Source organism: Alternaria ventricosa (assembly GCF_023758065.1).
Source record: "Alternaria ventricosa strain BMP 2768 chromosome Unknown scaffold_8, whole genome shotgun sequence".
Taxonomy (NCBI): domain Eukaryota; kingdom Fungi; phylum Ascomycota; class Dothideomycetes; order Pleosporales; family Pleosporaceae; genus Alternaria; species Alternaria ventricosa.
In genome coordinates this window covers 1,301,694-1,315,689 of record NW_026055688.1, presented here as the reverse complement: position 1 = coordinate 1,315,689, position 13,996 = coordinate 1,301,694, and the positions used below count along the sequence as shown (strand labels likewise).

At 53.1% G+C, this 13,996-nt stretch overlaps 4 protein-coding genes across 4 annotated transcripts; 3 read left to right on the top strand and 1 right to left on the bottom strand.

Annotated features, from left to right (window-relative positions):
- Positions 1–981: 981 nt before the first annotated feature.
- J4E93_005649 (uncharacterized protein) lies at positions 982–3,794 on the bottom strand (the record flags this gene model as incomplete). Its single annotated transcript, XM_049343569.1, has 4 exons — positions 982–1,078; positions 1,131–1,409; positions 1,460–3,531; positions 3,582–3,794. 4 exons carry the CDS (start codon positions 3,792–3,794, stop codon positions 982–984), a joined length of 2,661 nt encoding a protein of 886 aa, XP_049199662.1.
- A 1,570-nt stretch (positions 3,795–5,364) lies between these two features.
- Positions 5,365–6,008, top strand: J4E93_005648 (uncharacterized protein; the record flags this gene model as incomplete). Its single annotated transcript, XM_049343568.1, has 2 exons — positions 5,365–5,702; positions 5,762–6,008. The coding sequence occupies 2 exons, from the start codon at positions 5,365–5,367 to the stop codon at positions 6,006–6,008; spliced, it is 585 nt and encodes a 194-aa protein (XP_049199661.1).
- A 664-nt stretch (positions 6,009–6,672) lies between these two features.
- Positions 6,673–7,305, top strand: J4E93_005647 (uncharacterized protein; the record flags this gene model as incomplete). The annotated part of the gene is made up of 1 exon (XM_049343567.1): positions 6,673–7,305. One exon carries the CDS (start codon positions 6,673–6,675, stop codon positions 7,303–7,305), a length of 633 nt encoding a protein of 210 aa, XP_049199660.1.
- A 2,060-nt stretch (positions 7,306–9,365) lies between these two features.
- J4E93_005646 (uncharacterized protein) lies at positions 9,366–12,133 on the top strand (the record flags this gene model as incomplete). The annotated part of the gene is made up of 3 exons (XM_049343566.1): positions 9,366–9,383; positions 9,430–9,542; positions 9,595–12,133. 3 exons carry the CDS (start codon positions 9,366–9,368, stop codon positions 12,131–12,133), a joined length of 2,670 nt encoding a protein of 889 aa, XP_049199659.1.
- Between the last annotated feature and the right edge of the window lie 1,863 nt (positions 12,134–13,996).

Here is a 13,996-nt window from a genome sequence, read left to right as displayed (position 1 = left end):
ATTCACTCTTCGCCACCACTTCCCCCAACTTTCGCCTCTTCTCACCCATACATCCTCCGTTCCATCCTCATAGAGCGCGTAGCCGCCTCTGCTTGCCTTTGCACCAAAGCCAACCCACTTAATACACTTTGCAAGACTGTACAGCACCATAACACCAAAGAGCGTACAGAAGATAGTCACGATAGACGTCAAGAAAGTGATTGTAGACACTTGACAGCCCAACCCCGAGGTACGCAGCTCGAAGCGCTCAGATGGTAAAGCGCATATCGAGTCGTAGCGAATGGGCGAAAGGAGAGGAAAAGCTTTTGACAAAGCATCCGTAGGCAAGGGAAGGCACGTCGAGGACTGTTAAAGTGCGTTAGTGATAGTCCGCGGTTTCCTAGGGGTGAATGCATGACAAGTCGACTAAGGAGATGTGAACATACAATCGCACACCACCCGCAATGGCCTTTACTTCGATGACAGTCGCCACAATCATCATAGCCCCAGCACTCGAACAATCGTCCCCAGTCATCTTTAGGGCTGCTTTGAAGCCGTTGATGGAGTAGTTCCGTCACGTTTCTCGACGCGTCATCGTCGCGCTTGGCAGAGGTGGCTGGGCAGTTGGATGGCATCATGTACGTGTAGAGGAGCCAAAAAGTATGCAATACCCAAGTCACGTAAGATTCAGGAATACTACGCGATAAGAAATGTATTGGCAAAGCAAAAGAAAGTTGGGATGAGATGGTTGGCAAGTTGTGATGGAAGGTCGATAGATGCGGGGCGCGATAAGAGACGCGCTATGCCGCATTCGTCACGCGTCTGCCACCTCGGCTCCCAGGCATGCTGCGGAATTCATCAGCTCACGAGATCAGGCGAGGCATTCAAGACACGAAGTTGCAGGATGAGCGAGTGATATACACTGAAGCTAAAGTATGTACAAAGAAGACACCCCAGATGTATCGAATGTCAAGACCGGGGTAGGAGATGAATGTGTGTCCCCTATTTAGGGACGCACTGAGAGAACCATGTGTTGTTCACTGCGCACTTGTATCCGCTGACACAAGCTGTCGGTCCAGTGTAGCCTTGACCGCCGCATCTGATATGAAGTTAGTACTTGTTCAATGCATGGAAGCTTTTGGTCTACTTACTGTTCCCAGGCGTTTGCCGTCTTGGTAGGAGTAGCTGATGGTGCTGCAGATGTCTTGGTCGGCGCAGCCGATGACTTTCCTGGTGTTGACGAAGGCTTGACAGGGGCAGCTGACGAACTAGTCGGCGCCTTGGAAGATGAGGGCTTAGCGGTACTGGCGGATGACGGAGCGGACGACGAAGGCTTACCACCTCCACTGCTTGCACCAAGCGCAAGGATCTTGGCAGCAGCATGTTCTGCGAGAACGACAATGTAAGATGTAGGGTTGGTGAAGATGTGACTACGCCATGTTAGTTCGAGGATGACATGTGATATTGAGGGTGAGCTTACCCAGGGAAGAGAGACGCGTCGACGACGTGGATGTTCTTCGTTCCGTACACCTGAGTGTTCAGATCCACGACGGCTGTTCCGCCAGTAAGACCGCTGTCGGTTCCGATCTTCGCGGTTCCGATCCAGTGGTTGGCGCGACGGGCAGCTGGTGTCTTGGGAAGGCTGGCAACGTATGCCTCAACCGTCATGTTGGGTGATGGTACCTGGAACTCGATCATCGGGTTCTTCTGGATAGCCTTCATCATGCTCTTGATACCGGCAACAACAACACCGGTGTCGGCCTCGTTTTGCAAGTAGGGCGCCTTGCTGACGTAGACGTTGAGAGCACCGTTGATGGAGAGCGCACCACGCGAGGTAGAGCCGTGGCCAAGGTACTGACTGATGGTGAGGTGGTGGGTGTCGTTGGCACCGGGGCCTTCAACACGAGCAGTCCATTGGATCGATCGGTCAATGCCATCACTTCCCTTGATCACTTCCCAAGCGAGGGGGCCAATGTTGGGTGCAGACTGAGCAAGAATACCAGAGCGCTTGGAAAGGTAAAGATCCTTGTCGCTCTCGATGGGAGCATCCCACGCCTTGTAGAAGTCGTAGAAGGAGATGTTGGGGTGCTTGATAACAAGGTCGGTGTTGACGTGGTCGTTCAAGTTCTGGCCAACGGGAAGGTTGATCCAATCAGACTCGTTGATCATGGTTGAGCCATCGAGGGCACTGTTCTTGACGATGCTCAGCTGGTCTTTTGGTCCAATGCCGCTGCGGAAGAGAACCTTGGAGGATCCGAAAGCTCCACCGGAAACAATGACACGGCCTCCAGGGTTCAGGTTGACCGTACCGCAGTAGCCAGTACCGCCAACACCGCTCTCAAGCTCAACGCCAGTAGCAGTGTCACCGGTGCGAACGATACGGCGGGCCATGGTGTTGGTCCACAGCTTGAAGTTCTTCCTCTCAAGGGCAGAGACCATGTAGGTGCCAAGAGGACCTTGCCTCTGACCGTTGCTGTACATGAAAGGAGAGTGAGAGTATGTGCGGTTCTTCTGGTTCTGTTGGTCGTTCGCGACGACGCTCTTCCAGCCGTCTGCACCAAGCGCACCGGATAGGACATCGAAGCCTTCCTGCTTGTAGCGCTTTCCGTCGACGGAAGGAGTGTCGGTACCCGGGATGCGCTTGAAGACACGGTCGATTGCGCCCTTGACGTCAGCTGACTTCCAGCCGTTCGGGAACTGGTAGTCGAAGTCAATGTCAACAGGCTTCCACCAAAGCGCAGCGTTGACAGCAGCACCTCCACCGAGAACACAGCCAGCCATTTGGTCAATGTCAGTGCAAGCAACACCAGCAGAGTCAACCCAGATCTGGTTGCAAAGACCGGGAACGTCGAAGCGGGTCAGGTTGTTGCTAGTGACCCAGTCAGGGCCCATCTTTCCGCCGAAACGGGCGAGAGATGGCGGGCCCTTCTCGAGCATAAGAACACTCTTGCCGGACTCAGAAAGCTTATCCGCTACAGGAATACCTCCAGCACCACCGCCAATGACGATGTAGTCGAAGGAGCCTGAAGGAGCAGGTGATCCCTGGCACTTGACAGGTGCTGTTGGAGTGGGTGTAGCTGATGGCTGACCGGATTTGGTTGGTGTAGGTGCGCCAGAAGGCTGGCCACCTACCAGCTTGAGGTAGTCGGTGTACTTCGCGTTCCTCGCATCCGCGGTAGGGGCGCCGAACTGAGACTGTCCCTTGTTGTGGAAAACCCAAGTGCCGTCGTAGATCTTGTCATGCTGAGCCCAACCGATAACGTTAACTTCAGTAGTGGGAAGTTGAGAGCCCTCAGCACCGCCCTGATTCCAGACCCAGCAGTGCTCGCATCGGTAGACGATCTCGAAGTGTGTGTCGGTGACAGAGTGGAAGATTTGAGTCAAAGTGGCATTGCCAGTGTAGTCCTCAGGAGCGACATAACCACCTGCCCAAACAAACTTGGTCTTGACGGCATCTTCTTCCGGCCATGCGACGAGCAGAAGGGAGTTTGGCATGCCACCAGCATGGCTGACACCGGACCATCCCTGCCTGTTTGCTTCGAGCGAACCTTTCTGGGGAATATTAGCGGCTGCAGTGTCGACACAGACTTGTTATAACTTACAATATAACCAATGTACTCGTCGTTGGCTCCAGTAGGCTCTCCAGGCAGCACCCAACCCCACTCGAAACCACCTGCAGTCTGAGCGTCACTGACTGTCTGGCGCCAGAACTCGATACCGGTGCCTTCGTGGGTGAACGTTTCCTGCGCAAGAGCGAGAGGGGCGAAAAGAGAGGATAGCAGCGATGCCGCTCGAACGAAAGAAGAGGTCTTCATCTTGGAGACTTGTTACCAGCACGTCGAAGATGAGATGAATTGACAAGCGCAAGTTGTAGCTGTGGCCTCTATCACTCTGCCAGGGTGCGGACGTGTTATATACATATCAACTTTATGCTAGACTACGCCGCCGTGTATGGGGTTGACACCCGTGGCCAAGCCACTACCTGGGGAACTTCCTTCTGGAGGCGGCAGAAGTGCGCGTTGAACCAGGTACGGACGACGCGCGCTGGCTAGGATGAGCCAACCGAGGGGCGTGATTACCGTGGGCGACATTGTCATTGGCTGTTTCAAAACGTAGGTGATCTGGCCGAGATTCAAGGTTAGTCGTTAATATGTCGAAACTACGGCGGCATGGGTGGATTGATTGATGTAGATTGACAGCAGCCGGGATGGCGACTTTAATCGCCGTTAGCCATGTGCCCCTTACCCGTTCGGGCCCAGGCTTCCCCACAATCGTTTAGTGGCTGGTGGGATGGACCGTCACCTTCGCGCTTTCGCCTCGCATCAGCCTCTTCAAATGCACCATCTGCACCACCAGCTTCGTCGGAAGGATTAAGAAGTCAGTGCCCTTGACCTCGTGCAACCGCCACAGCCTTCTCGGTACCGGCTTCTTCCCGCATATTCCGCAAGGCTGCCTCAAAATGAAGGACGGCTTCCAAGCCTTCTCGCTGACCGACAAGATGCGCACGTTTCATTGATTGAAACACTCGACCAGACCAGTAACACACAATCTATTATATTACGCATTCCTTCTCTCGCTTCCCACATTCCAAGAGCCGCGCCACGGTGTCGCGGCATGTCTCGGTCATATCCTCCTCCCTGTAATTAATACTGCGGTTCTTCCACCCAACCGCCGGTTCAAAGCACGCGCAGTCACGACCGCATTGGTGCTCATTACCTATTTGGTATATGCCGAGGGTTCTATGCGCTGAGAAATCCACGAAGCACGTGTCTCGTGCATACACAGTATATTTTCAGAAATGCGTTACGGCGGGCGAAATAGATTGGGGAATAAAGTGTCTCTGATCACGCGAGTCCACCGCGAGTCGCATGCGTGCCGAACTGGAAGGTCGACCAGATTTGAACAATAGTGCCGTGTTCCATTCGGACAGCTTGAGAACGGTGCACCACGATGGCATATAGGAAGATTCATCGTCGCGTTGATGAGGGCATTCATGATCTAACGTAGTAGCCTACATGATGAAGGCATACGTGGTTACTTGTGCTTTACTGGCCAGCGCTTCGGCACACACAATTTTCACCCAGCTACATGTCAATGGCGTGGCGCAAGGACATACTAAGGGTATTCGAGTGCCGGTGAGCATGTTCACGATTCCCATGTTGCTCCCCTGCTAACAGCACGACACAGACCTACGACGGGTAATGCACCCCACAATCGCCTTCTGAACTCCAACTTACTTACGAACTCAGACCAATAACGGACGTTACATCAAACGATGTGATCTGTAATGGCGGGTAAAGCATTACAAAGCGTGGAGGCAAGCGCTAGATTGACCCGCATTCAGCATAAACCCCTACAGAACGCCTCTCCCCAAAGACATCATCAATGTACGCTGGTTGTGCAATAAGCAAGTACGCCACATGGCTTCGGCTTACACCTTGTCAGGTCAAAGCTGGGGACAAGCTCACTGCCGAGTGGCACCACACGCTCGATTCCAAGCCCGAGACGGACAAGTCAGACCCAATTGACCCCGGTCATTTGGGTCCCATCATGGTCTACCTTGCCAAAGTCGATGATGCTTTGTCTACCAAAGTGACGGGACTCAAGTGGTTCAAGATTTACGAGGATGGTATGGATGCCAATGGCGAGTGGGCTGTTACGAGACTCTATAACAATAAGGGCCTGGTGGACTTTGTACTGCCGTCGTGCATCCCCAGTGGACAGTCAGTCATCTCTAACTTCTTGGTGAATCTCTATTTTCGATTGACACGGTCCTTTCTAGGTATCTCCTCCGCGCAGAGCTCATTGCTCTTCACGCCGCCTCAAACTACCCTGGCGCTCAACTCTACATGGAGTGTGCTCAAATCAACGTGACAGGAGGTGGCAGTGCCAGTCCGGCGACCGTCAGCTTCCCAGGTGCATACAAAGCGACTGACCCGGGTATTAAGTTTCAACTGTACTGGCCGATCCCGACCAGCTACACAATTCCCGGCCCGAGGCCATTCACTTGCTCTGCGAAGATCAGGTAGGCGGATATAGGTGACATTCTCGCGCACATACGCACAGTTGCCCTCTTCTTCTTTCATCAAGTATATACACAGTACAACACAAATGCAATTGTATTGAAAGGGTAGTCGCTACGTAAATTGATATTATCACTCCCAAGAACCGCTCGAAATGCCACCAGGGTGACTTGCCCATCAACCCACAAAATGAGGCAGTCCCCATAATCGTCTTCGTGTATGCACCCCACAAACAATCTGTCTGTATCTACCTCACATGCATAACGCGTGATCGCAGCTTCCAACCTTGGAGCCGTGGAACCTTGGAACTTCGTACCTGCGTCAGCAGCTCCACTCAGCCTGGAGCTTCCCCACCAACACCTCGTGCCTCCACAACCCCAAGCCCTGCAACAACAATCCCGCAAAGTTACGCCCCACCGTACTCGGACGAAATCGATCAAACGCTCTGCTACTGCTACTCTGGCAATAATTAACGGAACTTATCATACGCAAATAGCCATATCGAATATGCACGACGAACGTGAGTGCTCCTCTTCCCCGCTACAATACACGCCCAGCGCGATGCACGCGCATAGCCAGTACATGCGACCAGTCATAGTTTCAATACCAGGGTATCGCGTGAGAGCATGTCGAGAGATCACTAGCGACCTCGGCATCGTCTCATCCAGACATGCTCGCTCTGGAGTGTGGCTACCCGTCGCATCGCATCGCATCGCATCCCTCCACCCAGCCCAACACAACAAGCGCGAACCTCACTAACACCACTCCCACAGACCCCCACCCTCTCCTCGCCCAAGTTCCCCTAACACTCTCGCCCTTCCTCTCCCTCCCCACATCCGTCCCCTTGCCATACTCCTACGTAACCCTCCCGTCGACGCTACCTCCCTCGATCCTCTCCCAACAGCAGCAACAACAAGACCCGTCCAACCCCAACGCCTCTGCGTCGAAACCAGCATATGTCACCTCGTCAACGGGCACATCAGCGCATCCAGACCAGATACTCACGTCGTGTGTCGCGTTACAAGAGCACCTTGCTAAGCTAGAAGCGGACGCGAGGAGAACGTTGGCGGAGTGGGAGGAGAGGCGGCGGAAGGAGGACCTCGCGGAGAAGAGGCGGGTTGCGCCTGGGTGGTTGGATAGTGGTGTGCATATCATCAAGCCGGAGGGACCTGGCGATAATAATGAGTCGGTCAAGGAAGAAAAGGTGCCGGAGCAGAATCTCATGGATCTAGATCCGCAGGCGGAGCGCAAGGCACAGGAAGGCGAGGAGCTGGATAGGGTGTTTGGCGGATTACAAGTCTAAACATCATATCTGAACATCACTATACCCAACAACAAGATTTAGCGACCAGCGGTCTTCATAATAGATTAATACCAAGTTATAGAACTATAAGCTATGACATGCTGTTTTAGCTCAAGCCTAGATACGCGTCGCCTACAGTGATCCCCACGGCGGCGCGACATTACAGACATATGAGAACCGAAGTTACGGAAACAGAAAGGGGAATCTTGAAGGAAGAATGTGGAGAATTAGTGCGACCATGCTGAATCGCTGCACCATCTCTGTACGTGCAACACCACCAACGCCAAAAGGTGCGTCTAGCGACGACCGTGAGAGCGGTTGATGCTACCCTGGAGGCTGTCCACTTCCGTCTCAAGACGCTTGATCTCCGCGTGGCTGGCCTCGAGGTCCTTGTTGAGGCGGTCACGCTCAGCAATAAGCTTCTGCTCCCACTGCCTGAAGCGCTGCTCCTCAACCTTGACCTGCTCGGTGAAACGCTTGCGGAGCGCCTCTTCCTCCTCCTTGAACTTGGGGTTGTCCAGCTTCCTTGGGCGCGCCTCGCCGAACTTCCTTGTCTCCATCTGGCCAGCGCGGTAGGCCTCGTAGTGGTTCTCCTCAGTAGTGTGAATGAGGTCGAGCATGTGGGTTCGGATGAGAATAGCGCGGAGCTTCTTGAAGTCGCAGTGCTCCTCGTTCTCGACTTCGGCAACACCCCAGGCGTATTGGCGACCCTTGACGGTGCGGCCGTCGTTGGTCTGAACATCCTTCTCGGAACCGATGACGGAGAAGGGCATGGCGTCGATGAGACCGCGTGCGTGTTGCATGGCGGCGGCGTCGTCATCCTCGAGAGGGGGAGTGTAGATCTTGATGCCCTGAGCATCGATCACTTGGCGCACCTAAAAGCGGTCAGTATCTGCTGGTGCCATAGAAATGGAACAACTTACCCTCGCCTTGAACTTGGCCAGGTCTGTTGGGCTCAGTGTGTCGGCCTTGGCTACAACCGGGATCAAGTTGACGCGTGTGCACAGCTTCTTCATGACCTCAATGTCCAGGGGCTTCAGGGTGTGGCCGGTGGGGCGGATGAAGTACAGGCAGGCGTGAACACGGAGATCGATCTTATCAGAGCGGCGCGGTTGTTGCTCCTGAAGCATGTACGACTCATGCTGGTCGTCGAGGAACTCGATGATGGGTTGCCACGAGTCGCGGTTGTTGACGTAGTCACCGAAACCGGGGGTGTCGATAACGGTAAGACGGACTAGATGAGTTAGCATAGGGAACGAAGAGCAGGATGGCGCTGCATACCCTTGAAGAACTTCTCCTCGAGCTCGGCCTTGGTGATCTCAATCTCGACGGTCTTGTCCATCTGCTTGTGGTGTCGTCGCTTGTGGTCGGCGTAGTTCTTGATGGTGGTGGAGAAGAGGGTGTTGATGAAGGTCGTCTTTCCGAGACCAGACTCGCCAGCAACCTGAGCTAGTTAGATTGAAGTCGATTGATATGGGGATGATATGCGTACCATTATGGTGAAGGCAGCACCGCGCTTTGCAACAATCTTGTGCCTGTGCTACGTTAGGGCCGAAGCTGCGTGTCCGCTGTGTTGATAGTACCTCTGGTTGGGCAGCTGCAATGCATGTTAGTATACGAATTGAAGACATAGGTGGAGCAGATGGTATACGTACATTGGCAATGCCAATGGGGGACGCGGACTCGGCCATTGTGCTGGTGTGTGGTTGACCGCTGGTGTGTATGGGGTCTGCGTGCTGTTAGCTATATGAGGGCTGATATTCGGGAAGTGCGGCGTGAAAACATACGTGGAGGTGGCGGATGAAAAGCAAGTCAGCAGTGAGGTTGCTGAACAGCGTGCGATATGGGGTCTGGTGAGGAGGTGTGGTGTTGGTAGACAATTTGGGTCCCCTTTCTGCCAGTCGCCCATTCGGCAAGCACTGACCCTGAACGGGGAAACCGCGACTAATGCACACTACTCCACTAGCGCGTTCTGCGATGATCCGAGCTTCGAAAAAGTTCAAGATGCGACCATCATGCCCTCCACGACATGACGAGACCGCAGCCACGATACTTTGAAGATGAAGACTGACTTTCAGGTGAGTCGAGTGCTGTCGTTCAAATCTTCGCATCTGACACCCACAGTTCTCCAACCTGCTGGGCACCGTCTACAGCAGAGGCAATCTTCTCTTCACACCCGATGGCACATGTCTGCTGTCGCCGGTTGGTAACCGGGTCACGGTTTTCGACCTTGTGAGGTAGGCTTCAAGTCGCGACTGCCTCTCTCGATATGCGCTGATCATTAGTCAGCTCCAAATCATACACGCTTCCGTTTGCGCACCGGAAGAACATCGCACGCCTTGCCCTCAACCCCCGCGGAAACCTCCTCCTCTCGGTCGATGAAGACGGTCGCGCAGTCCTCACCAATGTTCCTCGTCGCATCGTACTCTACCATTTCTCTCTCCGCGGCGAAGTCAACTCGATCGCTTTCTCTCCTTCAGGCCGGCATTTTGCAGTAGGCATAGGAAGGCAGATTGAAGTATGGCACACACCATCCACTCCAGACGTTGCGGAAGGCGATCTTGAGTTTGCGCCTTTCGTGCGCCACCGGATATACACAGGACACTACAATTCAGTCCAGAGCATAGAATGGTCTAGCGACTCAAGATTTTTCCTGAGCGCATCCAAAGACATGACAGCGCGGATATGGAGCGTTGATCAAGCAGAAGGACATGCGCAGACAACACTGGGTGGACACAGGCAGGAAGTAGTCGGCGCATGGTTCTCCAAGGATCAGGAGACCATTTACACAGTCAGCAAGGATGGAGCGCTATTCGTCTGGAAATACATGCTACGCTACGATGCGCCCGCCGACGCCGACCCAGACGACGACGAGAATCTACAATGGGGTATCCAAGAACGTCACTTTTTCCATCAGAACAATGCGCAAGTCACATGCGCCAGCTTCCATCCCGAGTCGAAACTGCTTGTCACAGGCTTTTCCCACGGCGCCTTCTTCATCCACGAGCTACCAGAATTTGCGCAAATCTCTAGCCTCAGCATCTCGCAGAACGACATCGATTACGTCGCCATCAACAAGACTGGAGAATGGTTAGCATTTGGCGCGTCGAAGCTCGGCCAGCTACTTGTGTGGGAATGGCAGTCTGAATCGTACATTTTGAAGCAGCAGGGACACTTCGACTCGATGAACACAATCGCATACTCGCCAGACGGTCAACGGATAATAACAGCGGCAGACGATGGCAAGATCAAAGTCTGGGAAGTCAACTCCGGTTTCTGTGTCGTCACATTCACAGAACATATGGGCGGTGTGACGGCCTGCGAATTTGCGAAGAAGGGAAACGTCTTGTTCACAGCCAGTCTTGATGGCTCCGTCAGGGCTTGGGATCTCCACCGGTATCGCAACTTCCGCACTTTCACAGCGCCATCGAGGCTTTCATTTTCGTCCCTAGCGGTTGACCCAAGCGGTGAGGTCGTATGCGCAGGCTCTATCGACTCTTTCGACATTCACATTTGGTCCGTTCAGACCGGCCAGTTGCTCGACAGGCTGTCTGGTCACGAAGGCCCTGTATCATCCCTAGCATTTTCTCCGGATGCTGGCACGCTGGTCAGTGGAAGTTGGGACAGGACTGTTCGCGTCTGGAACATCTTCGCTCGCACCCAAACAAGCGAGCCGCTACAACTAATGGCTGACATTCTATCTGTCGCATTCCGCCCCGATTCGAAGCAAATAGCCGTCACAACTCTTGATGGACAACTGACGTTCTGGAACGTATCTGATGCTGCACAAGAAAATGGCCTTGATGCACGAAGGGACGTTTCCGGTGGTCGTAAGATGTCAGATCGGCGCACTGCAGCCAACGTCGCAGGCACCAAAGCCTTTACGTCGGTGAAGTACAGCGCAGACGGCACGTGTGTATTGGCAGGCGGCAACTCCAAGTACATCTGTCTTTACGATGTGCAGTCTGGTGTGTTGCTGAAGAGGTTCACTGTATCCGTGAACCTTTCTCTCGATGGCACACAAGAATTCCTCAACAGCAAGCTGCTCACAGACGCTGGACCGCAAGGTCTCATCGATGACCAAGGCGAGGCATCAGATCTAGAGGACCGTCGAGACACAACACTACCTGGTGCGCAAAAGGGCATTGGCGCACGGAAAACACGACCAGAAGTACGCGTACCTGCTGTCGCGTTTTCGCCAACTGGCCGAGCGTTTTGTGCCGCTTCAACAGAAGGTCTGCTGATTTACTCACTGGACAACACGTTCCAATTCGATCCCTTCGATCTAGACATCACCGTCACACCGGCGACAACTCTCGAGACTCTCGCACAGAAAGACTATCTCAAGGCACTGGTCATGGCTTTCCGTCTCAACGAGCGCAACCTTGTTCGCCGCGTATACGAAGCTACGCCCGTGAGCAACGTCGCTTTAGTAGTCAAGGACCTACCATCAGTATACCTCGGTCGGTTACTACGATTTGTCGCCCTCCAAGCCGACGAGTCTCCGCATCTGGAATTCAATCTGGTGTGGATCGAGGCACTACTCAGCAAGCATGGTCGATGGATGAAGGACAACAAGGGTGGACTTGAGGCCGAGCTAAGAAGTGTCGAGAAAGCCGTTCGCAGGATACAGGCTGAGCTCGCAAGACTGGCTGATGAGAACATTTATCGCATCGAATACCTGCTTGCGCAGCCGCCAGAGGAGAAAGAGAAGTCCGCTCAACTCGACTTTGGGGTCAAAGCGATAGAGAACGGAATATCGGATGAAGAGATGGTTGACAGCGACGAAGGCGAGGATATAGGCGAGTGGATGGGTTTCGAAGAGTGATACCATTGTACGAATACGAATTTTAACGAACTGCGATATCGAAGAGCCCAAAGGGTCGTGATTGCGACGTTATGGAGGAGCTCACGTGCTCTAGATTTACCCAACCGATAGGACCCCAGCGATATCCGCCGTGTCTGACCTTGAGGTGTTGACAAGACACAAGACAGTGTGTCCCTAAGTAAGCTGTCATGGTTGGGGCGTTCTTGCCCCATATCGTTTGCGCCTGCGTTTCCTGGAGTTCTGGTCGCCAGCAACTGCTCTTGCCTCATGTCGCACTTTCCACATTGTGACAAAATATGCTAAACGACCTGACGGCTAAGACGCCCAGAGCGCAACTTGATCATGAAGTTGCCAGGAAGGTGCATGCTGCTTACGACGATCGCTACTTTCGTAACTTATTGATGAAGGAAATGTTAAGAGCACGAAGAGCTGATTACACCGCTGATTGTATGCAAAGACTCTTGGCACGATGTCGACCCTGGAATACAAGGAAGATGAAATTCTACATGAAGAGAATTAAAAGGGGGCTGATAGATCGTCGCGGGCTATCTCTAGCATGAGTATGCCGTCCGTATCAGCTGCTACGACATTGCGACCCTTGTCAATGTACGGAAACATCTAGGCATCACGAAGACAACGAACGATAGGTGGAGATACTGCTCAGCATCACCAGCCGCCGTATTCTGTATGCGATGCACGGTCTGCAACGAGCCGCATAAGTCGGTGTAGCCATCCTAAGGTTGTCGCTTGAGAAAACTCTTGAATAGTGAGAGTTGCTAGTGTAGCTTTTCCAGTTGATAGGTGCGTGCGGCTTCTTGCTCTTTCCATACGATGACTACCCATACTGAGAGGTAGCTTTGTTGGTTCCAGACATCGTGTACGAAAACAGAAGTTCACCTGGGCATGGCCTGTATTGACGGACCCAACTCCGGAATGTTGTCTATGCTTGTGGTCACACAGGTACCAACGGGCCGAAGTCAACAGCGTTCCAGATCATCCAAAATAGTTGGTCTACGCTAAGCAGTCTGACAGCCCGTAGCGCGCCATACCAATTTCAGGGCATTGAGATGCACGCAACTCAAGTCCTTGCGCCAATCTGACAGCTCTTTCCAGGAGTTCCCCGGCCAAATTTTACGCTCAAACTCTATCTGAGCAGTTCCTTGAAATAGTACAACATACCATGGGTGAGAAGGGAGCCTGTGTGCTTTCCCGAGGGAATACAAAGCTGGCCGTCGTCCCCCCCAAAGTATCTCATACTTACCCAACATTCCACAATCACTTCATTACAAACTCCTCAGAATCCCAAGATTATCCATCATGAAGTTCGCCATCATCACCTCAATGCTGTTTGCTTCACTCGCCTCTGCCAATATTACGTACTGGTGCCTGAAAGATGGGGACTTTACCCCAAAAGACGAGTGGAGCTGTTCTACTGCAGACAACCGAGCGTGTAAGCAATCATTTGTACACGCTTTTCGTGGTCACTTACTAACGAATGATCACCTTCTGTAGGCCAGAACGCAGGTTGCATGTCCACTTGTTTCCCCGATGCGACGTCAATGGCAGTATACCGAGTGTATGTAACGCATCACAGATTTCAGAGAGGTAGAGACTTACTTCAGTTACAGGCAGAGGAGAGGAACATGTTATTGTTATTGCCAGGCGCTGTCATGATCGTCCGAGGATGATCTAGAGGTCGGTATCACACACATGATATTACCCAATGCTGTTCAGTACCGCCTCGATCCTACTTCGGCCCGGCGTATGCCGAGTTTGGGTATACCTTGTTAGCGTCCGCGTGCATACCTAGGTAGTAATATATACCATCTCACGAGAAGAACCCACCTGGGCAGTTATTGTCAT